This window comes from Pan paniscus, chromosome 18, assembly GCF_029289425.2.
Source record: "Pan paniscus chromosome 18, NHGRI_mPanPan1-v2.0_pri, whole genome shotgun sequence".
In the NCBI taxonomy this organism is placed as follows: domain Eukaryota; kingdom Metazoa; phylum Chordata; class Mammalia; order Primates; family Hominidae; genus Pan; species Pan paniscus.
Genome location: NC_073267.2, coordinates 84966875 through 84987608, shown reverse-complemented (window position 1 = coordinate 84987608; position 20734 = coordinate 84966875). Strand labels below are relative to the sequence as shown.

The 20734-nt window shown below is 60.0% G+C and overlaps 1 protein-coding gene across 16 annotated transcripts in view; it reads left to right on the top strand.

The window, feature by feature from the left end:
- The first annotated feature begins 575 nt into the window (after positions 1–575).
- The window catches only part of BCAR1 (BCAR1 scaffold protein, Cas family member), a 39831-nt gene continuing 19672 nt past the window's right edge, over positions 576–20734 (top strand). The window contains exon 1 of one of the 16 annotated variants that reach the window (XM_034940727.4): positions 576–669. In XM_034940727.4, coding sequence (XP_034796618.3) covers positions 604–669 — 66 coding nt within the window. In that variant the 5' untranslated portion in view covers positions 576–603. Of the gene's footprint in view, positions 670–1668; positions 1862–2568; positions 2753–3930; positions 4227–5222; positions 5328–5688; positions 16368–16910; positions 17141–17221; positions 17380–17924; positions 17942–20734 lie in introns of those variants that run through there. The other 15 variants (XM_034940725.3, XM_034940726.4, XM_034940724.3 and 12 more) reach the window with 15 other exon arrangements.

The window sequence follows — 20734 nt, the reverse complement described above, 5'->3', positions numbered from 1 at the left end:
TCACCACCATGTTGGTCAGGCTGGTCTTGAATGCCTGACCTCAGGTGATCTGCCCACCTTGGCCTCCCAAAGTGCTGGGATTACAGGCATGAGCCACTGCGCCCCACCTGACGGGAGATTATTACTAGTGCCTGGTAATCATTGCACTCTCCCAGGGCAGGAGCTCCTTTGCCAGAGAAGTCCCTGGTCACCTGAAGAGGGGTACAGGGAGACAAGGAGCCACTTCCCAGCCCTCAGCCCCTCTAGACATGGCAAGGTCCTGGGGACAGAGGCCAGCTTGGATGTCAGGAGAGCTGGTTGTGAAGCTTGTCTCTGCACAGATTTACTCCATGGCCAGGTCCAAATTCCTTTCCCTCCAGAGGCCAGGGACAAAAATAGTCCCGGTGTGAGGGCCTCGCTTAGCTCTCAAGGACCCTCTCAGGGCGCTGGCACCTGCTCTGGCAGCCCAGCTGTTGCTTCTGGTTGGAACTGCCAGCCTTGAAGCCCCAGAGGCTGTTCCCTATAGGATGGAGTGAGTCATGCTGGGATCATTTGCCTGCCAGGAGTGGGTGAGGGAGGAGCAGCCGCCGCCTTCACAGACACCTGGTAGTGTCAAGAGAGGGCATGCACTGCCCTGGTGAGGCTCCTCTGGCTGCCCCCAGGCCCACACCCAAGGATCCCTGCCTCAGAGTAAGTGAGGGCTCTAGCCAGGGTCCCCTCTCTCCCTGCTAAGGGTTGAGTTAGTGATGCCCTAAATAAGCAGCCCCTGGGGCGGTAAGAGGCAGGATGAGATGGATTGGAGGGTCCAGCTCCATCTGCGCCCCTCCCTTGGGCTCTCCTTTCCCTGTGCCCAGGCAGGTAGAAGGGATCTTTCTCCGCCGCCCGCCCCATTCTGGCCGGGGCACCTAGATATGGGGGAGATGGGAAAGGAGACAGGAACAGTGGGCCCCAAGCAGGAGCAAGGGAGGGAGGTGGGGTCTGGGCGAGGAGTGAAGGAGAGGGCCAGGGTGGTGGTGGGTGGGGGCACCAGAGACAGCAGGGCGTGTGGCCAGGAGCCCGGCGCCAGGCAGAGCTGCTGCTCCCAGCTCAGGAGCCCCTGTGCCAGCTGGATGCGGGCGGGTGGGCACGGGCAGGGCCACGTGCCAGACATGCACAGAGCGCCCTTTGAGGAGGTGGCAGCTGTCGGTCCAGGCCCTCCCCCCGCTTGCTGTGGCCCTGCTTGGCCCCTCCAACAATGCCTTGCTGAGCACTGGGCTGCGGACGCTGATGTGCACAGTTGGGAACCCCACTCAAGAGGTGAAGGGGCAACCATACTCTACTGGAGCAGGGAAGGACCCCTCATCACTGCCAGAACAGGGACTTGGGTCTCTTGTGGGAGGCCTAGATTTCCCTCTTTCTCTCATACCTCATACCCCCTCATTGCTGCTGGCCTCTTGGGATCCTCACCGGGACACTCCTGGAGAAAAGATCAAGGCTGCGCGCCCCTTGGGGAAAAAGGCTGAAAACCCAGTCGGTGACCTGCTACTGGGGGCTTTTGGGAGCTGGGGGAAGTCAGCCTGCTGCCTGGCTCTGCTTCCTCCATCCAGCCACCGTGGCCTCCCGGCACAGCATCCCTGGCAGGCAGAAGGTCCCGCCCCCCACATGGGCACCCACACAGAGATTCCCTAGGCAGCTGGAGCTTTCTGCCCCCAGGTCCCCGCCATGAGCCCGGGCTGCGGCAAACCAGCCTCATGGAGCTGGCTCCGTCTTTCCTCCCTGGGGTGGGCAGCGCTGACCTCCGGGACACTGCTCTGGACCCCAGCCCCACTTGCTCTAGATGCTCACCCACCGTCCCCAGGCAGCAGAACAGAGGGGTCGGACCCCTGGTCCTTCCTTTGAGTGGGTGAGGGATCTCAGTGCCTGGGCCTATGAAATGTAACGGGGCATCAGCAAGGCCTGCCTGGCAGGAGTGGAGCGATGGGGACGAACATGCACGTGCCCAGTGGCTGCAGGTGCCATGTGTGGGCACCATGGTAGATGCGAAACAGCTGAAATTGGGGGTGTTTAGCCTGGGGAAAGGAAGTCTCAGGCCCACGAAGGCTCGTCTTCCAGCCTCTGGGAGGACGGTGGGCTGAGGGTGGGCCCAGGAGTGGGGGTTACAGGGACACAGGATCCTCCCTAGAAGCCAGGTCAGATGTCACTGTCAGGGCGACCCCAGGATGAGCTAGACTGTTTCCGGGGTGGGGAGCTCCTCTTCCCTGGGGGTCTCGGGGCTCGCCCTCAGCTGGGGGAGGGCAGAGGGGCTCCGGGAGGCCTGCTATACTGCCCCGCGATCGCCTCCCGCCGGCCGAGCCCTCCCCGGTCTGCGCCCGGACACAGGGCCTAGGAGCCCGGCCAGGGCCACAGGGCAGTGTAGTGTTGGGGGAGGGGACTGGTTGGGCGACCCAGAGCTGGTGCGACTGGAGGTGGCCCGCGAGGGATCGGCGAGGAGCGGAGGAGACCGCGCCTCCCCGCCGCGTTGGGCCGACAGAAAAAGGCCTAGGTCCGGGGTCCTCACCTTTAACGCGTCCCTGGCCGCGGAGACGGTGGGGAGGGGCGGCGCGGGCGGCGCATGCGCGGCGCGGCTGGAGCGGCCGGACAGTCCGGCGTCCGGGAACGCTCAGGAGCCGGAGGAGCCGGAAAGCGCCGGGACCCCTCGCGGGGCCTCTGAGCGGCGCGGGCGGACCCGAGCCCCCAGCCCGCTGGCGCCGCTGCCCGCCAGGCCCCGGGGGCGGCGGCCAAGATGTCCGTGCCTGTGAGTACCGCGCCGCCCGGGACCCCGGGCCGGCTGTCCCCCGCCCGGCTGCGACCTCGCCCCGCCCGCTGCGGGCCTGATGCCGCGTTGGCTCCCGGACTGGGGGTCGCCTCACTGGGGCCTCCTCGGCCCCGGGGGAGAGCGCACAGGCTGGGGGAGGCTCCCCCAAGCCGGCCTCTCTACCCGCGCCTTTCCATCCTCTTTCAGGAGAGCTGGATCGGGCTGGGGTCCGTACTGTCCCCTCGGGGAGCCCCCCAAGATGGCTAGGTCGGGAAGACTCTTTGTTGGTCCCCGGGAAACCCCTGGGACAGCTGGGCCAGGCAGGAGTCTGCTGCCCGCCAGGACCCCGCACCAGGACGGCTAGGCCTAGCGGGGAGGGGTCTCTGCCGCTCCCGGGACTCCCCTCCGGGACTGCTGGGCCGGATGAGGGGGTGGGAGGCCTGTGCTGTCCCGCAAGACCTCCCTCGGATTGCTGCCCTGCGGCGCTCCCGGGACTCCCCCGGGGTGGCCAGGTTGGGGCGCGGTCTCTGCCAGTCGCCGGAGCCACCCCTCCCCCAGGACGGCTTGGCTGGATGGGAGCCGTGCCTGCCCTCCACGGCGGATGGGCTCACTTTCCTGGGAAGTTTTCCTCTCGCTGCGGAACCCCCGGGGCCCTGACTGGCCGCTTCCTCCCCGCTGACCGTAGGGAGTTTTCTGTCCGACACCCCCTCTTCCTGGCCGGGCAGCCTGGCTTCGGCAGACCCCCGGGCCATGTTTCCACACTTGGGCACTGGCATCTCTGAGCATCTCAGTCTCACCTCCTGAGGACAGCAAGTGGTCCTGGCTACCCCGGGTAACCAGGCCTCAGGTGCAGGCCCCACATGACAGATGGACAGACCGAAGTGGTAGGTGGGAGGCGGACACCCCGGCGTCCTGCCAGGAAGGGACACCATCTGCACCTGGTGAGCTGTGGCCTCCAGCCATCGTTTCCCTGCCTAGTTAGGGGCTTTTCCCTCCAGAGCCCTGTCCAGTCTGGCCTGGTTTCTGGAACTGCTCCTCACCCGGAGGACCCCATCCTTTCCGTGAAGCAGGCAGTGGGGGCTTTCTGGCAAGTGGCCTTTTCATTAACTATCCCAGAGTGAGTGCAGATGACCAGAGGGAAGCTGGCCAAGTGCAAAGCATTGTTATTGTGGAATTAAAGAGCCCGCTCCTGCTCGCCTCCAGAAGTGGTAATGCATTTACAGATGAAAAAATGAGGGCTTCCAGACTGTGCTGATGTGAGCCCCGCCATCCGTTCTGGTTCAGAGCATAATCGTCTCGTCTTCAGAAAGAAAGAAGACAGAGCATGCCTGCCAAGCCCTTCCTCTCTTCTGTTCTGCTCTCCTGGAAAGTTCTGGACTTCTCTGGCCCAGGGCCTCAGGGGACTGGCCAGCCCTGCTCCTGTGGGCACTGGGCAGAGGGACAAGGTGGACCACCTGAGCCTGCTGGAGGGCCGGTATCCCAGGGCAGTAGTGATTAGGGAATGTCACTCTGGCCACATCCCAGCCTGGGCGGGCCTCTATGGGGAGGTCCCCGTTTGATTTGGTTTGGTTGTCCACAGTCAGAGTCAAGCTCTGGGCATGGAGTCTGGGATGGCACCCTGACCCCTTGCCTTACAGGACTTTGGGCAGCCTTCTTTGGCACTGTGCCTCATCTGTAACAAGAGAGGGACAGCGGGCTGGGTAGGACTTGGACAGATAGGCACTGTCGTGGGGACCTGCAGCCTGGCCACACCATCACGGGCTCTGAGTCATCTCCTACCCTCTCCCTTGTAGTCACAGCCCAGGAGAATTCTGCTGGGGGTGGGCAGAGGTCTTTGCCATCTGCCCCCTACGTGGCTGGCTGGCAGATCACCGTGGCTCTCTCTCCTGGGACCTTGGGCAGTGTGTGAGGTGGTGGGGCCAAGAGGAAAATTCATTTTTGGAACAGTCGTGAAGTGTTCGGAAAATTGCTTTCATGTGCTGAGGAGGCCCTGCGGAGGCTTCCAGACCGAGCTGCCTGCTCAAGCCCTGCCCTTGGAACCCAGAGTGGCGACTGCTCAGGGACACGTCTGGGTTTTAAGCACACCCATCCATTTGGGCAGTCTTTTCCTAGATGGGCTGACGCAGCAGGCACTTTGGCCCACAGAAATTATAAGATGCTTCAGAAGGGGATGGGAGGGGAAGCAGGGTGAGAGATTGGTGGGCTGGTTGTGCGGGTAGCGACCCCGAGTGTTGGGGGAGGGGAGATGCCGGGGATCAGCTGGTGTCACCTTGTCATTTGACTCACATGCGGTCCCGGACCCAGAGAGGGGAAGGAGCCAGGGCGTCCCGGCTACCTGCTCAGTGCCCCTTCCTCTGCTCCAGGCATAGAGCAGTGCAGTGCTCGCGTGGTGCCTGCACACCCTGTGCGTATTCCCATGCCTTCCTCTCGCCCAGCGCTCTGGGCCTGACTCTTCCTGCAGCTGAGAGGACACATTTGGAAGGAAATGTGCCACCCACCTCAGACCTCTGGCTGGCATTGGCTTGGGAGTCCATGTTTAGGGGTGGCAGGTGCTGGCCACCCCCAGCCCTGCCAGGTAAGAGGCCAGCTTCCAGCTGCAGAGAGGCCTCCCTGCTGTCTGTTCTGCTTCTTGCTTCCCATCTGTGAAGTGAGTGTGGCCACTCCAGCTCCTCCTGTGCTCCTTCGTTGAGGGATGGCTCCTTTCAGGGATGCTGCCCTGTGTGCTGGGCACTGGGCTCAGGACCTCACAGGCCCACAGAGGGCCTGTGTCTTGCCAGGGTCACATGGCCAGTGAGAGGTGGAGCCAGGGTGGGAGCCAAATATGGCAGGATCCAAAGCCATAAAATAAGCATCATCCTGCATGGCCTCTACTTGTGGGGACTGCAGCCTGTTGAGCTGTGGACAGCAGCCAACCCTCCACCTATGGCTTCCCAAAGATGAGTTTGTGTCACCTCTTCTGCGTCACTGGGAGGCAAAGCACCCTGGGCTCAGAGCAGGTAGCACCCAAGGCTGTGCAGCAGGGTGGGTCTAGCCCCAGCCAGCCCCAGCAGTGGTAGATGGAGATGAGTAGACCAGCCTCAGCATCTGGTTGAAACCTTGGCCAGCAATCCTGGGACTGGCTCTGTGCCAGGCAGTGGTGTGAGTGGGGGAGCTGCCCAAGGAGCCATGAGGTCTGCCCTGGGGTTCATAGCTGGCCTGGCAGCCAGGCAGTGGACAGAGAGAGTGGGATGAGGCAGTGTCCAGGTTCAAAGTCCGCAGCTCAGGCCCCACTGCCCCTGCCGCACCCTCTTCTGCCGCTGAGCCTTGGCTCAGCCTGTCCCTCCCTCTGTAGGAAGTGATCTCCAGCCAGCTGCCTCGTTCACCAGGTCATTCCCATTCACCTCAAGCTCTGCGCCATCATCCATAGGAAGCCTTCCCGGTGCCGTCTGCATTGTCCATTTGTTGGTGGGGTGATGTGGTTGTGTCAGGCTCCCTCTTCACACTGCAGAACCCATGACTGCTTGCCCCGCTGTCTCTCTGTGCCTTCTGGCTGCAGCTTGCCCCTGGCCGCCTGCTGAGTATGTGGCCCCAGGAGTACCGTGGAGCCCCCACAGGCCAGTGGCTGTATCCCCATGCAGAGCCTGGGATCTCAGCCACTCTCCTCAGAGCCTTGCTTGAGGCTGAAAGGGGTTCCTGGAGAGGCTGCTTCGGGGTGGGGAGAGTGTTTTGGTGGGTCAAGGGCAAGGGCTCTAGAGTGAACAGTGTTGGCTCTGTGCCTTGAGTGAGTTACTGAACCTCCCTGAGCCTCAGTTTCCTCCTCTGTGTCATGGGGATGTTAAGAGCACAGAGCTCCTGGGATTTTGTGAGAATTTGGTGAGGGGTGACCAGAGCTGTTAGAAGGAGGGTGATTAAGTAACAGCAGCTACTGCTGTGGAGATTATTGTCTTCATGTGGCCATGGTTGGCTAGTGCAGTGGCTCAGACCCATTCCTGACTCCTGGGCAGCCAGCGTGGGGAGGAGGCTGGGCTGGGCCCAGGCTGATTGGCCTCTGCCCCTAGGGTTCTGTGGCCCTTTCTTTATGGTCAGTGTGGTTTCTGCCAAGGCCTTGGTGGTGGGATGACCCTGGCCTCTCCCCTGCCCGGGCATGGCCTGCAGGACCCTGGCCTCTTGAGCCTTGGATGGTCAGGTCCTTGTCTTCACTCCACCCAGAGAGGGACCTGCATTGGGGCAACCAGCTGGCCCCATTGCATCTATGCAGCTGCTGCCCTGCTCCAAGTGCCCCCAGGAATGAGGCGGCATTGCAGGCCATGGGAGCCGCTGCAGTGGTGCAGGCCTCTGCTCAGGTGTGGTCTGCAGCAGTCGGGCCAGCACGGGGCAGGCAGGGCCTCTGAGGGAGGCTGGTTCCACCCCTGCCTGGGGATCATGGCTCCTTAAGGGAGGGGCCTACAGCCGGGAGGGTGAGTGGGGGGCCTGGGTGATACCTGCACACCTCCCCATTTCCTACCACTGGTGCCCTGGTGTTCTGGGGCCCACACCACCTTCCCTCTGTCTGCTTACCTTCACCCCTGGCCTTGGACTTGGCTTTGCTGCAGCCCTGCGTGTGTCCTCCAGGTCAAGCCCCATTGTTTCTATGGCTCACTCTCAGTCCTTGTGTGCTGGGCCATTGTCTCCCTCTCTGCAGGAAAAAGGAAAAAGAGTTCTGGGGACAGGTTGGGGACCTCGGTAGAGGTGTGGAAGGGATGCTTGCTCTGGTGAGATGGTCACAAGTTGCGGCTCTGAAGTTAATCTCTTCTCCAAGGGGGATTAGAGGCTGGGAAGGTTTTTCAGTCATTTTAATTTATTATTTAAGCCCTACCAAATTCCAAGAAGGATTTGAAGCAGATTATGGCAGAAGACACAAATAGTCTGGGATCATGAAAAGATCTGGAATTATGTAATGTATGGGGAAGGAGGAAGAATTATCCCAGAAAGCCGAGGCTCAGTAGGCATCCAAATTTAACTTGAAGCTCCCTGATGGTCAGGGCAAAAAGAGTAGCATGGTGGGTTTAGGCTTGCAGTATCTATTTTTGGTATTTGTAATGCCATGTATTTTTTCTTTGCTTTGTTTTATTTTTTACCAGTCGAAACTCTTATTGAGGTAAATTTTACATGTCGTGAAATGTGCAGATGTTAAACAAACAGTTAGTTGGATGAGGTTTTTTTTTTTTTTTTTTGAGATGGAGTCTCACTCTGTCACCCAGGCTGGAGTGCAGTGGCCTGATATCAGCTCACTGCAACCTTTGTCTCCCAGGTTCAAGTGATTCTCTTGCCTCAGCCTCCCAAGTAGCTGGGATTACAGGCATGTGCCACCATGTCCAGCTAATTTTTGTATTTTTAGTAGAGACACAGTTTCACCATGTTGGCCAGGCTGGTCTCGAACGCCTGACCTCATCCGTCTGCCTCGGCCTCCTGAAGTGCTGGGATTACAGGCATGAGCCACCGCGCCTGGCAGTTGGATGAGTTTTGATTAATATAGACCTTCATGTAGCCATCAGTCGAATCAAAATAACAAATGTCTCTATCACCCTGGCTTAAGTTTGCCTGTTCTTAAACTTTCTGCAACTGGAAGCCTACAGTAGATGCACTTTGGGGTCTGGCTTTTTCCTTTTTTTCTGAGATGGAATCTCGCTCTGTCACCCAGGCTGGAGTGCAGTGGCAGGATCTCGGCTCACTGCAACCTCTTCCTCCCGGGGTCAAGTGATTCTCCTGCCTCAGTCTCCCAAACAGCTGGGATTATAGGTGCCCACCACTATTCCCAGCTAATTTTTGTATTTTTAGTAGAGACAGGGTTTCACCATGTTGGCCAGACTGGTTTCGAACTCCTGACCTCAGGTGATCCACCCGCCTTGGCCTCCCAAAGTGCCAGGATTACAGGCGTGGGCCACTGAGCCAGGCCAGGTCTGGCCTTATTCCTCGAGCATATTGGTTTTATTCTTTTTGTTTTTGTTTTTTAGATGGAGTCTCATTCTGTCACCCAAGCTGTAGAGCAGTGGCATGATCTTGGCTCACTGCAACCTCCACCTCCTAGGTTCAAGCGATTCTCCTGCCTCAGCCTCCCAAGTAGCTGGGATTACAGGCGCCCGCCACCATGCCCGGCTAATTTTTTGTGTTTTTAGTAGAGATGGGGTTTCACCGTGTTAGCCAGGATGGTCTCAATCTCCTGACCTCGTGATCAGCCCGCTTTTGCCTCCCAAAGGGCTAGGATTACAGGTGTGAGCCACCGCACCCGGCCAGTTTATTCTTTTTTGTTGCTGAGTAATGTTCCAGTAATGGATGTGCCACAAGATATTTATCCATTCCTTGTGGATGGATATCTATCTCTACCTTTAGTGTGCTGTGTCTGAGTCTGAGTCTTGCTGTGTTACCCAGCCTGGCCTCCTAGACTTAAACGATCCTCCTGCCTCAGCCTCCCCAGTAGCTGGGACTATAGGCATGAGCCACTGAAGCCAGCTTGTGCTGTGTGTTATTAAGTAGCGGAACACTGGCACTATTGTTGGCAAAATACCCCATTTAAGTATTTTATAAAACCTGATATCCAATTGTATGCCTTGAGGCATGCCTAGAGATCTGTGCCCCCAAATCCTGGATCTACCAAAGTTACTTGTTTGCCCAGAAAGTGGTATGACCACACTCCTCCCTGTCCCAGACCTCACCAGGTGTCCTAGAGTTTAAACTGCCTCTTTGCAGGTTATCTGGGAGGTTAAGTGTCTTAGGCTGTAGAGTCATCTGTGTTTCTGCCAGGTCCTGTGACCACTCCAGAGGTCCTGGTTGGGAGGTTTCTAAGGAGAGCAGGAGGCGGGAGAGGATGCAGCAGAAGCTACCTGCGTCCCTCCTCCTCCTCCTTCCCAGGCCACGCAGATTCCTGGGCTCTCTCTTTTTTTCCCTGGCCATCTGCCAAGGCACCCCTCCAGGCAGACACTCCTTGCTGCGCCTGCCCCAGCGCTGGAAGCCCTAAGCCCAGGAGGCACGCACCACTGAGCCAAGCCTGAGGAGGGTAGAGGGAGACTCCCTGCGTCCCTGGCCCCAGCATCAGGGTTTCTTCTGTGTGCTCCTGCGGCCACACTGGCTCTTCACGCCGAAGGAGTTGGCTTGCCTGTGCTATTTTTACAAATCTTTGCTGTTATTTTTTTCTGCATAATGAGTCTTAGCAAAAAATTCACACATCTGCTCAAATGTCACCTCCGCAGAGAAGCCCCCAAGCACCTTGTGTAGAACAGCCTCCCCCATCCCTCTGCTGTCTGCTTTGCAAGCGTTTATGTTTGTGCCCCTTAACACACACCTTGGAGTGTGAGTTCCCTGAGGACACGGCTGTTCTTTTACACAGCAGTGCTGCCAGCAGTTAGACCTCAGTCAGGAGGCGCAGATGTGTGAGTGTTGCTTTATAACATGCATAGTGAAAGTGACTGCAACCAGCCACTTCCTACTTTCCCCAGGGCAGTCCAAGAGGAGACCCTGCCTGCCTCCAGTGTTGGCGGGTGGATCTGGGGGCAGCAGAACTCCAAGGAAAGATTTTGCCCCAGTCTCTCAGACAAGGTTTCGGGGAAGGTGAGGGATGCTTAGGGCATCTGAGGAGCGGTGTCTATGCAGGCTGTAGGGAGAACAGGGAGGGCTTGGTTGCGGGATGGGCTTAGCACATGGGGTAGGCCAAGGGAGGGTGCGCCCTGGTGCCCAGCGGGGTGGGGCCAGTGTGTGATGGCGCAGGGTGTGGGTATCCTGCGGGCAGTGGGACACTAGGGTGCCACTGTGTGCTTGCCGGCCACCTGTGCCATCAGTCTGACGGCCCCAGGGTGGGCAGGGCTGCTGGTCGTGGGTACATTTAACAGATGGGCAAACTGAAACCCGAGCAGTACAGTGACTGGCTGAAGGCCCACGGCGAGTTGGAGTCATTAATATCTGCTCCCTTCCTCTAGTCTAAGCCTGGGTGAGAGCCTGAGCCTGGGTCTCCCAGGGCAGAGGAGCCTTTATCTATAGGCCGGCGTAGGCTCCAGTGGGACACCCAGCCTAGCCCCACGATGCTGTCCAAGGAGGGAGAGAAAGCATTGCTTTTCCACCAGGCACAGTGGCTTACGCTTATAATCCCAGCACTTTGGGAAGTCAAGGCGGGAGGATCGCTTGAGCCCCCAGGAGTTGGAGACGAGCCTGGGCAATATAGTGAAACCCCATTTCTACAAAAAATAAAAAAATTAGCCAGGCATGGTGGTGCACACCTGTAGACCCAGCTAGTCAAGAGGCTGAGGTGGGAGGATCGTTTGAGCCCAGGAGGTTGAGGCTGCAGTGAGCTGTAACTGTGCCACTGCACTCCAGCCTGGGTGACAGAGACCTTGTCTTTAAAAAAAGAAAAAAAAGCATTGCTTTCGCTGTGGCTGCCACAGCTCTGTCTTCCCTGTATCCACTCTTTCCGTCACTGCCACCCAGAGCCCCCAGGGTCCCCTCTTGTGATTCCACTGGCCCCTGGCCTGCTGACCCCAGCAGAGTGGCCGGGTGGGTATCTGTGGGTGTGGGCCCCTGTGTTCTACGAAAGTGGCCGGGAGTGGGCAGCAGATGATGTGTGAAGTCACCCCCCTCCGCCCAGTACACTGGGGTTGGTTGCCATGGGAGAGCAGATGGCTGGGCTGGGTTGGGCTGGGGAGGCCTCCTGACCACACCCTCATCCCTGCCCACCCGGCCAGTCACTGGAGAGCTGGGCAGCCCCCAGCCATGGAGCTTCCTCTCTGAGGACGAGGACAGAGCTTGCCGCTTTGCCCCTCTTTCCCCCTTCCAGCCAGGACTGAGCCCCTCTCTTCCCCCTCCCCCAGGCAGTGCTGAGGGGCTGCCTCTGCCATAGGGCGCAGATTCAGGAGGGGGACCTGGTGGTCAGCAGCGGGGCAGAGTGCACATGGCCCCTCCTGACTGCACACAGGGGCGCCGCTGGTCCAGGAGGACCTGTCTGGGAGGGCCTTGTGCTGGTGCCTGCCCCACCTGCCAGCCCCAGGAGGCTGGGCAGGAGGGGAGAGCTGAGAGAGGAGGGTGCAGAAGAGGAAGGGGTTGCTGGGGTGGGCGGAGAGCCTCTGAACGGCACCCTGGGGCTGCCTTGCTGGCTCACACCGGCCTCGGGCCGCTGTGAGCTGAGCCCCTCTGAGGCAGGCACCTACGGCAGGGGCCTCTGCTGCTTGTTAATTTCCAGATAATTTGGAAAGTTGTGCTGCCTCTTCCAGTCCTGTTTCTGACAGGCCTGAAGTGGAGGCGTAGGGCTGGATTTAGTGGGATGCAGGCCAGGACTTGGAGTGCAGGGAGGCCCCACCCCCCACCCCCGTGCTGTGTCCCTTACCTGGCAGCTCTGCCCACACACCTTGGATACTGCCCCTGCCCCCGGGTCTCTGGGGACTGGCCTTGGGCATGCCAAAGGGGATGACCACTGGAGGGATTTGGCTTCAGGCTATAGGGCCCGCCCACCTTCCCACAGTCAGAGCCACTACTGGTAATGACAAACACTGCCCCGCAGTCACTCCACCCTCGAGAGCAGGGGAGGGTGGGAAGCCCTTTATGGTAACAGCTCCAGCTTGAGTCCTGAGTGCATGCTCTGCGGTCTGGGGTCACCTGGGGTGCTTACCAGTAGGCACACGCCTGGGTTATGAGGTGGAAGGTGCGAGCTCTGCTGGCCATGGGAGCTGCGTGGGGCATTGCCCCTCTCTCTGCCTCCAGGTAGCCATCGTTCCGTCCTGGTCCCAGGGCAGCAGTGAGGAATGACTGGTGTTGGGGTGTGGGCTGTCCGTTCTGTGTTTGACAGTAGGTTCACCTCTGTGCTATCCGCAAAGGTTCCGTGCCCTCGCCTGGGTTTTGTTTTTGTTTTTTTGAGACATAGTTTCGCTCTCTCGCCCAGGCTGGAGTGCAATGGCACCATCTTGGCTCACTGCAACCTCCGCCTCCCGGGTTCAAGTGATTCTCCAGCCTCAGCCTCCTGAGTAGCTGGGATTACAGGCATGTGCCACCACGCCCGGCTAATTTTGTATTTTTAGTAGAGACCGGGTTTCACCATGTTGGTCAGGCTGGTCTTGAACTCTTGACCTCAGATGATCTGCCCGCCTTGGCCTCCCAAAGTGCTGGGATTACAGGCGTGAGCCACTGTGCCCAGCTGTTTTTTTTGTTTGTTTGTTTTGAGATGGAGCCTTGCTCTATCGCCCAGGCTGGAGTACAGTAGCGTGATCTCAGCTCACTGCTTCACCTCCTGGTTCAAGCAATTATCCTGCCTCAGCCTCCTGAGTAGCAGGGATTACAGGTGCCCGCCACCACGGCCAGCTAATTTTTGTATTTTTAGTAGAGACGGAGTTTCACCATGTTGGACAGGCTAGTCTCGACCTCCTAAAGTGCTGAGATTACAGGCGTGAGCCACCTTGCCCAGCCTCGCCTTGGTTTTGAGCTTGCCACTGTGAGTGTCCAGCCTAGGGGGATGGTGTCAGCTCTCATTGGCCCTCCAGAGATACCATTTCTTCCTGTTCCTGGGGCTGGCAGTGCTCACCTCCGGCCTCAGGAAATCCTCTCCTGCTGCCGCTCCCAGAGCCGGCCATCAACTGAGTCCACCCTCCCTGCTGCTGGGAGGCCGAGGCTTCAGGAGGGGAAGGGGCTGTGTGCCTTTACACTGTGCAAACTGGTTTTAGCCTGCTGTTTTCACTTTAGTTTGTTGTAAGCATTTTCTTGCATTATTTCAGTCTTTGGAAGAGGCCATCTAATAGCTGCAAGCTATTCTATTGAGGCGCTGTGGTTTGTCTCACCGGTCCCCTAGAATTAGCATTGATAGGTGAGCCTGTTTTGCTCCATGCTTTGCTGTCATAAATGCTGCAGTGGACATTGGTGAGCATTGAGCAAGAAAAGTTCTGTGCAGTGGGTCTCTCCTGAAGGCAGATCTCAGAAAGCCCAAAGAGCAGGAACCCTATCCCAGGCTTATCTTTCCACTCGGGTCCAGTATAACCCCCTCCACTCCAGACACTTAGTGTCCTGGTGTGCTGGGTCTATCTGTTTTCTGTACAAACAGCTATTCCAGGCCCTGAGGGGTTGGAGACATCCCTTCCAGCCTGTGAGCTCATCTTCAACCTGGCTGGAGGTGCCAGGGCACTCCTGGGATGACACAACTGTCTGGGAGGGCCCTGTGCTGGTGCCCCGGCCACATATCTGCAGCTGTCTCCCTTGGTCTGGCAACAACCTCTCCCAGCTCCTCCTTATTCAGGGCGTCTCTCCTTGCTGCCAGTCCCACTGTGTGTATACGCATGCGTGTGTGCTGTGTGTATGCAAGTGTGTGCCTCTGCCCTTAGGCGTGACTTAACCACCCCCATCCTCCAGACTGGGGCAGCCTCAGATTTCTTCACCCAGGCCAGCCTATCCTATGAGGGCCACCTCTGAGGTTCCACCCAGTCAACAAATGTTTACTGCACCCCTTCTCACCAATGGGGCTAAACTTAGTGGGGTGGGGGTGGTGCTGGCCCCAGTGCTGAGCTCAGTTTTACTGGGGAGGAGGGTGCTTAGGTCTCAGTTGCCTGTCCTTTTGCAGTCTGAGTGTGACAGGGGTCTTTGGCTTTCTGAGCCTGGAGTGCTGCTGTCCCTGTCCCTAGATTCCCTTCCTGCTGCAGGGTGGGCTGAGGTCTAGCAGCCCCATTTCTTCCCTGGCCCTGTCCCTTCTGTGCCCCGAAATGTGTGGGATGGGGCAGTGGTTGGTAAACTGGGTCTCGGTCTCTTCATGTGAAAAATGGGGCTAGGCTGGGTGCAGTGGCTCACGCCTATAATCCCAGCACTTTGAGAGGCTGAGGTGGGTGAATCACTTGAGGTCAGGAGTTAGAGACCAGCCTGACCAATATGGTGAAACCCCATCTCAAAAAAAAAAAAAAAAAAAATTGGGGCTAACGGTGAGCCTGTTTTGCAGGATTGCTGTGTGCACAAAATAAATGCATGGGCATAGGGCCCCTGGCACTGGCTGGGCGCAGAGGCTGTGCTGGGTATGTGGGGCTGCGTCCCTGTCCTTGACAGCGGAGGTCCGGGAGGCTGGACTGGGGGTGGGGTGAGGTTCTGCCCCCATATACCCCGGCCAGAGCCTGGCCAGTGGGTGCTCCTCCCCCACCCCCCAGCTACATCCCCATCAACACTGTGGGGCTTAACTTCTGGGGCCTTGTTTCCAAAGCGGAAATGCCATTCTGGGAGGCACAGGCTTTGGGGGGAGGGAATTTAAGTGGAAAAGGAGCAAATTTTTGAAATGCCTGTGTCGGAGCCTGTTCCCCTTGCTGCCTCCTGCTCACACCAGCAGCCCCACCCCCAGTGCTGTTCTAATGCAGCTACTGGGGGAGGAGGGTCTCATCCCCCAAGGTTCCAGCCATCCACCTCCTCTCTGCACCGCCCTCCTTGGCCAACTAGGATGGAGCAGGGGCCAGCTCCCTTGAGGTCCAGGCCTTTTGTGTCCTTGCCCGTCCCTGCAGAGACTGCTGCCTGGAGCCCTGCCAGCAGGGCACTGCCTGCCCATGAGGCCTGGTCTCCCCTCCCCACAGAAGTGGAGGCCCAGGGATGACCTCAGGCTCCTGAGGGTCCCGCTGGTTCAGATCTGCTCTCTGGGAAGCTGGTGTGCCAGCCAAGCTGAGGAGTGGGTGGCTGGACAGGGTCAGGGTGCAGGAGGGGCCCGGCACAGCTCTTGGGAACAAGCAGGAGGAGATGGTCCAGGCAGCTTCCCTGAAGGCTGGCTCCTCTTCTGAGGCGAGGTGGGCTGTGTCAGGGAGGCACAGGGTGTTGACTAGCTGTTCTGTTCCTCCTGAGGACTCTGGGTCACGCTCTGTCTCATCCCACTGCTCCTTCCTCACCCGCTGTGCTGTGAGTTCTGGCCAATGCTTCCCAAGCCAAATATTGAAGAAATGCAGACGTCCAGTTTTTTGGGAGGGGTGGGACACAGGAGTCTGTTTTTTAACTAGCTCCCCAGAGCACCTGAGCAGCCAATCCTGGGCTGTCCTAGCCCCTTTTCAGATGAGAAGGGAGCCCAGAGAGGGGAGAGGGCCTGCCAAGGTGGCACATCTGGCCAGGCGCTGCGTAGGCTGAGCCCTGGGGGTCAGGCAGAGGGGCAGCTGCAGGCCCACCTGGGCTTGTGTCTTTCATAGGCCATGCTTGAGAATTCTCTGCTGCGTGAAGCCGGGTCTACCCCGCTGCTTCCCTGCCACCAGGGCTGCCTCGTGGCATCCCATTGCTCAGCCAGTGGCCCAGGATTGTTGACTGAGGGTCCTGTCTGGTCTGGACCAGGCTCGGTCCTATGATCTCCCTGCAGATTGTGCGTCCCTGGCCTGGCCCAGGGGCTCTGGCACCCTGGTTCTGCTGCTTGGGGTGACAGTCACTGACCTGCAACCGAGCAAGGGGCGACTCAGGAGAGCCAAGGTTGTCTCCACTCGGTTTCCCGCGAGTGATTCTTCCTTCTATCTCCCTCATTCCCCCAGTGCCGCTCTCCTACCCCATGTCGCTGAAGCAGATGAGTTGGAGCAGGACTCAGGAGGGTACTGGGCCCAGGTTTTAGGCTGAACTTAGGAATGAGTAATGAGAGGAGGCAGATCAGCTGGAGGACCAGCCCGAGTCCCCAGATGTCGGCACAATGCAGGGGAAGGTAGGTGCTGCCCGTGAAAAGCGCTGGGTCGAGAGCTCGCCAGCCTCCCTGCTTGAGGCTTCATTTCCTGGGGTCCTTACACGGTGGGACCGTCTACAGTCGGAGCTGTGGTGGTGATGATTCGTCTCCTACAGGCTGGGGCACGCCCCCTCCCCTTTCCCTCTAGATTCAGATTTGAGTCCCACGGCCCATGGACACGCGATGAATGCCCTGGGGTTGGTTAGCGGGAAAGACAAGTCGACTTGAGGCCGTGTCTCGGCTCTGGAGGAAGAAGGCAAACCGGGCAGCCTTCCCAGAAGTGGAGGAGTTTGCGTAGGCCTTCGGTGCGTTCTCGCCTGCGTGGAAGGCGGGGACGTGCATTTGTTGGAAAGCGGTGTCCTGCGCCCTAGGCTGGAAACCTGGCCTCGGGCAGGGGCCTGGAGCCTCGGGGTGGGAGGTGGGGGGCGGGGCGGGGGGCGGCCCCTACTGGGCGGGCTTGTGTCTGCGCGCCCGCGCCCCCGACAGGCGGCTTATTTGCATGGAGAGCGGCGGCGGCCAATGGGCGCGCGCGGCCGGGCATGCTGGGATCGGGCTGGGCCGGCTGGGCCGGCTGGGCCGTGGCGGCAGGCGGAGAGCGGCTGGACCGGCTCTGGGTGGCCGAGGCGGCAGCTGCGCGGCGGCACCGGGGCGGCTGCGGCGCGCTCGGAGCCCCGAGGGCACGCGGCCCCGGCAGCTCGGTGTGCGCCCCCGCGGGAGCCGGGGCCCCAGGCCCGCCGGACACCATGAACCACCTGGTGAGGGCGCCAGGCGGGGCCGGGCCGCGTCCGGGCTTGGAGGCGGCAGCGGGCTGGAAGGGGTTAAGCGAGCGGCATTTCCTGCCGGACCTGCGGGGCCTGGGAACCGCCGGCCGGGGTCCGCGGCGCCGGACCTCCTTCTGCCCTGGCCGGGAAGCCGGGAGGCAGGAACCGCGGGGGCTCCGGAGCCTGTGCGCCTCGGGGGCGTTGGCGGGGCCGAGCGCGGGGGCCGCCAGCCGGTAGGAGGGTTCCTGTGTTGGGAAAGTGGCTGGCGGGGCCCGCGCTCCCCGGCCGACGGCCGCCTGCTGTGTCACCTTGGGCCTCTGCGCCCTGCCTCCGAGCCTCAGTTTCCTCGGCTGCGAGGAGGGGCCGTTGAGCCTCTGGCGGGTGGTCCGGCTGGTGTGGCGTGGGGACTGCCCACCGGCTCCCGGAGAGGGAGGAGCTCCGGGGGAGCGAGGCCGGGCGGGCAAGTGCGTGGCGCCAGCGGGGAAGGCTGCGCAGCCGGAGCACCCGGCTCCAGTTAATGATTCACTCCGGCCGCCGGCGCCGGGTTCCGGGAGCGGAGCGGGGGTGGGGGCGGACGCGCCGCGGGCTTTGCAGCCCCGCACGCCGAGCGCCGGTGGAAGCCGGGTCCTGGCCACAGGAGTCCTAGCCGCACGCGAGTGTCGCGGGAGGGGGCCAGGGCCGGGTTCTGCAGTGTGGACATGAAGGCTTTGGAGTCCATGGTTGGGGGACCCGCAAGAGCTAGAGCAGGGTCGGAGCTGCCTCTCGAGGGTCCGAGAGGCTGATCGCTGGGCCGAGGTGAGGGAGTTGGGAAAGCTGAGATTTGCCTAGGGGTGCGGGGTGAGGGGCTTACGGCCTGGAAGATGTTGGGGTTTCGAGTTCCAGATCGGGGACAGCAGCTCCTTTTGTACCACAAGGCTCCCGTTCCCTCCTGAGAGTCCCTGGTTTCCTTTCCCACACCCCTCCCGGGGCCCGCCGCAGCTTTGGTCACCTTCTCAGAATGACCATGGGTTGATCTCTTCTTTGCTAGTGAGATGTTTCCCATCGCCCTGGGCCGGGACACGCCCCCTCTTGTGCCCATTCCTTTCCCTTGGTGGAGAGTTGGGTGGTGGGGGCTGCCCGGCCTGTGAGAGCAGGTGTCGGGGTGCCTGGAGAATCGGGGCCCAGGTACGGGGGTGGCGGGGCTGTGGGGAAAGGAGCTTTGGGGAGGAGCTGCTGACACTTCCTCCTGGCACTGCTTGCCCGGGAGCTGGGTGGAGGCAGGGCAGGGCAGGGCAGTCCCAGGTTCTGCCAGGAAAGTCACCTTGGGCTGGGGCAGGAGGCTTGGAGCTTCTGGCCGTTACTGTTTGTCTGAGCAGGAGGGTGAGCACTGTGTACTGGTACCATGGCCCCAGGTCTAGGCGAGGGATGGAAATAAGGACAGTGCCACTAGGGCCTCCTGTCTGTGCAGGAAGGGCCCTGAGACAGCTCCTCAAACCCCTTTCCCATTATACGGATGGTGCAGATGGGGACACTGAGGTACAGAGAGACAGTCAGTTGTCCTCAGAATTGGATCCAGAACCTCGTCTCCTGGCATGGCCCCCCAGTGCAGCACCACATGTGGCCTCCGAATTCCCAGTCTGGGATTGGGGAGCTCTGGTCCTTGGGGGACCACCATGCTCTTTTGGAGTTGTCAACTTGGTAGGAACCCTCTGGTTCCAACGCTGTGCCTTTGCGGCCCTCTCCTGGCATCTGCTGTCCCTTTAGGAGGTCCTACCACCCTCTTCTTCTGAGCCTGGACAACTCCTTCCCTTGCCCCCAGGAGCCCACAGCCGGCTAAACCAACTGGTCAGCTAGAACCAACCAGCAGGGGATGTGCGCTCCAGGGGGGCTTCTAAGAGGAGGCAGTTTTGGAGTCAAAGGTGAAGTGTGGGGCGTGGGATTGGGTGATAGGGAAGTTTCTCCAGCAAAGACACTGGGCAAGCCTCTTCCTTGGCCCCCAGATAAGGGGCTGCAGGGTGGTCTCCGTGTAAGAAGGTGGGGCTCTGCCCTCTGTCAGGCCCTTCCTGGCCCTCCGAGCACAGGAGAGGCCCTGGCTCCACCTGTGTCTTGCTTCCCTGACTTCCTCCCACCTCTACATTCTAGCCTGGGGCAGAAGTAGGGTGGAGGGGTGGGTCTAGCCTCCTTGATGACACAGTTGGGGTTGGAGGTGGGGGCTACCCCTATTCTGGGCCTGGTGCTGTCCCTGAAGTCAGGGGTCAGCCTCACACTGAGCTCTCTGCCAAAACCCCATATCACAAGCATGAGCTCCAGCAGGTCCGCTTGAGTGAACCCCGCTGATCCTGCCTGCAGGGGTATAGGCCTGGGGCCTGCCAGCCGTCCGCACTGTCTGCGGGGTGTTTTGGGTTGCAGGTTCCATGTCCTGAAGCAGGAGAGCCCTCCCCATGCCACCTCCTCTGCCCAGCCTCTTAGGGACAGTGCCTGGGATACCCTGGCTGGAGTGAGGACTGGGGTGTGCTTTCAGCCCATAGCTGGCCCTGGGCATAAAGGCATCTGCTGTGGTGCTGCAGCCAAGGCCAGGCTGTGCTCTGTGCTTGTGTCGGGGAGCCCTTGGCAGTGGCCACCCCACAGGTGGCTTTTTATTCCCTCCTGCTGCTGAGTGTCACGCGTGGGGCTGAGGGCCTGCACGCCTTCCCGGCCTCATCCTCTCCGACGATTCACGCCCTCCTAAGGCTGGCAGGATAGGAGCCATGCTCCCCTGGGGTGGCTCTGGAACGTGGGCCCCGTGCACAGGCTATGTAGTCTGCTCACACCCTTGCTGCCTGCCACCCGGGCACCCAGGACTTGAGCCCAGACCCTGGCCACCCTGTTGTCGTGGGAGTATTAGGGGAAGATGCCACTAAGGCTGGCAGGTCCTGGAGTTCCACCCAGGATGGGCACATGGGGGAGGGAAGAGGAGGTGCCCCTCAGAGCCTGAGGCCAGGACCAAGTGGGGTGATCAGGACCCCTCCAGGCGGGTCCTGGGTGTGGATGGCCAGTTGGGCGCATGCTTATTGGGCCTGCATCCGTTGGCCACGGAGGCTCTTTGGGACAAGCAAATAGAATGCCCCAGAAATAAACTTGGCCCAAGTTTGCGACGGTTCTGGGTATGAAAGAAGTCAGTGTTTCCCAAGTGCCTGCTATGTGCGAGGCTCTGTGCTGGGGCGGGTGCATGTGTGCGTTGGGGGCGTGGACAGGAGGGGTGGGAAAGGCCTGTGACATTTCCTCTGGTGGTTTCCACGAACCCAGGCGTCACCCCTCGTTGGAGATAAAGTGGAGCCACCCAGCTCCACCTTGTCTCAGCCTGGGGTCGGCCTCTGCTGCTTCTGGACTCAGTGACCCTGGGCTGTCAGGGAGCTTCTGAGCCTTGGTTTTCCTGTCTAGTAAGATGGAGGTAATCGTGTCTTATGGGGTTGTTTTGAGGGTTAAATGAGCTGGTGGCTGTGTGGGAAAGAGCTCTGCCTCCCGCAGGGAGGAACTGTGCTGTTCTTATTATTGTGAACTTAGTGACAAGTGTGGCACTATTACCCATTTCCTTGTCTGCCCCCAACCCTGGGGTCTTGGGCAGAGACC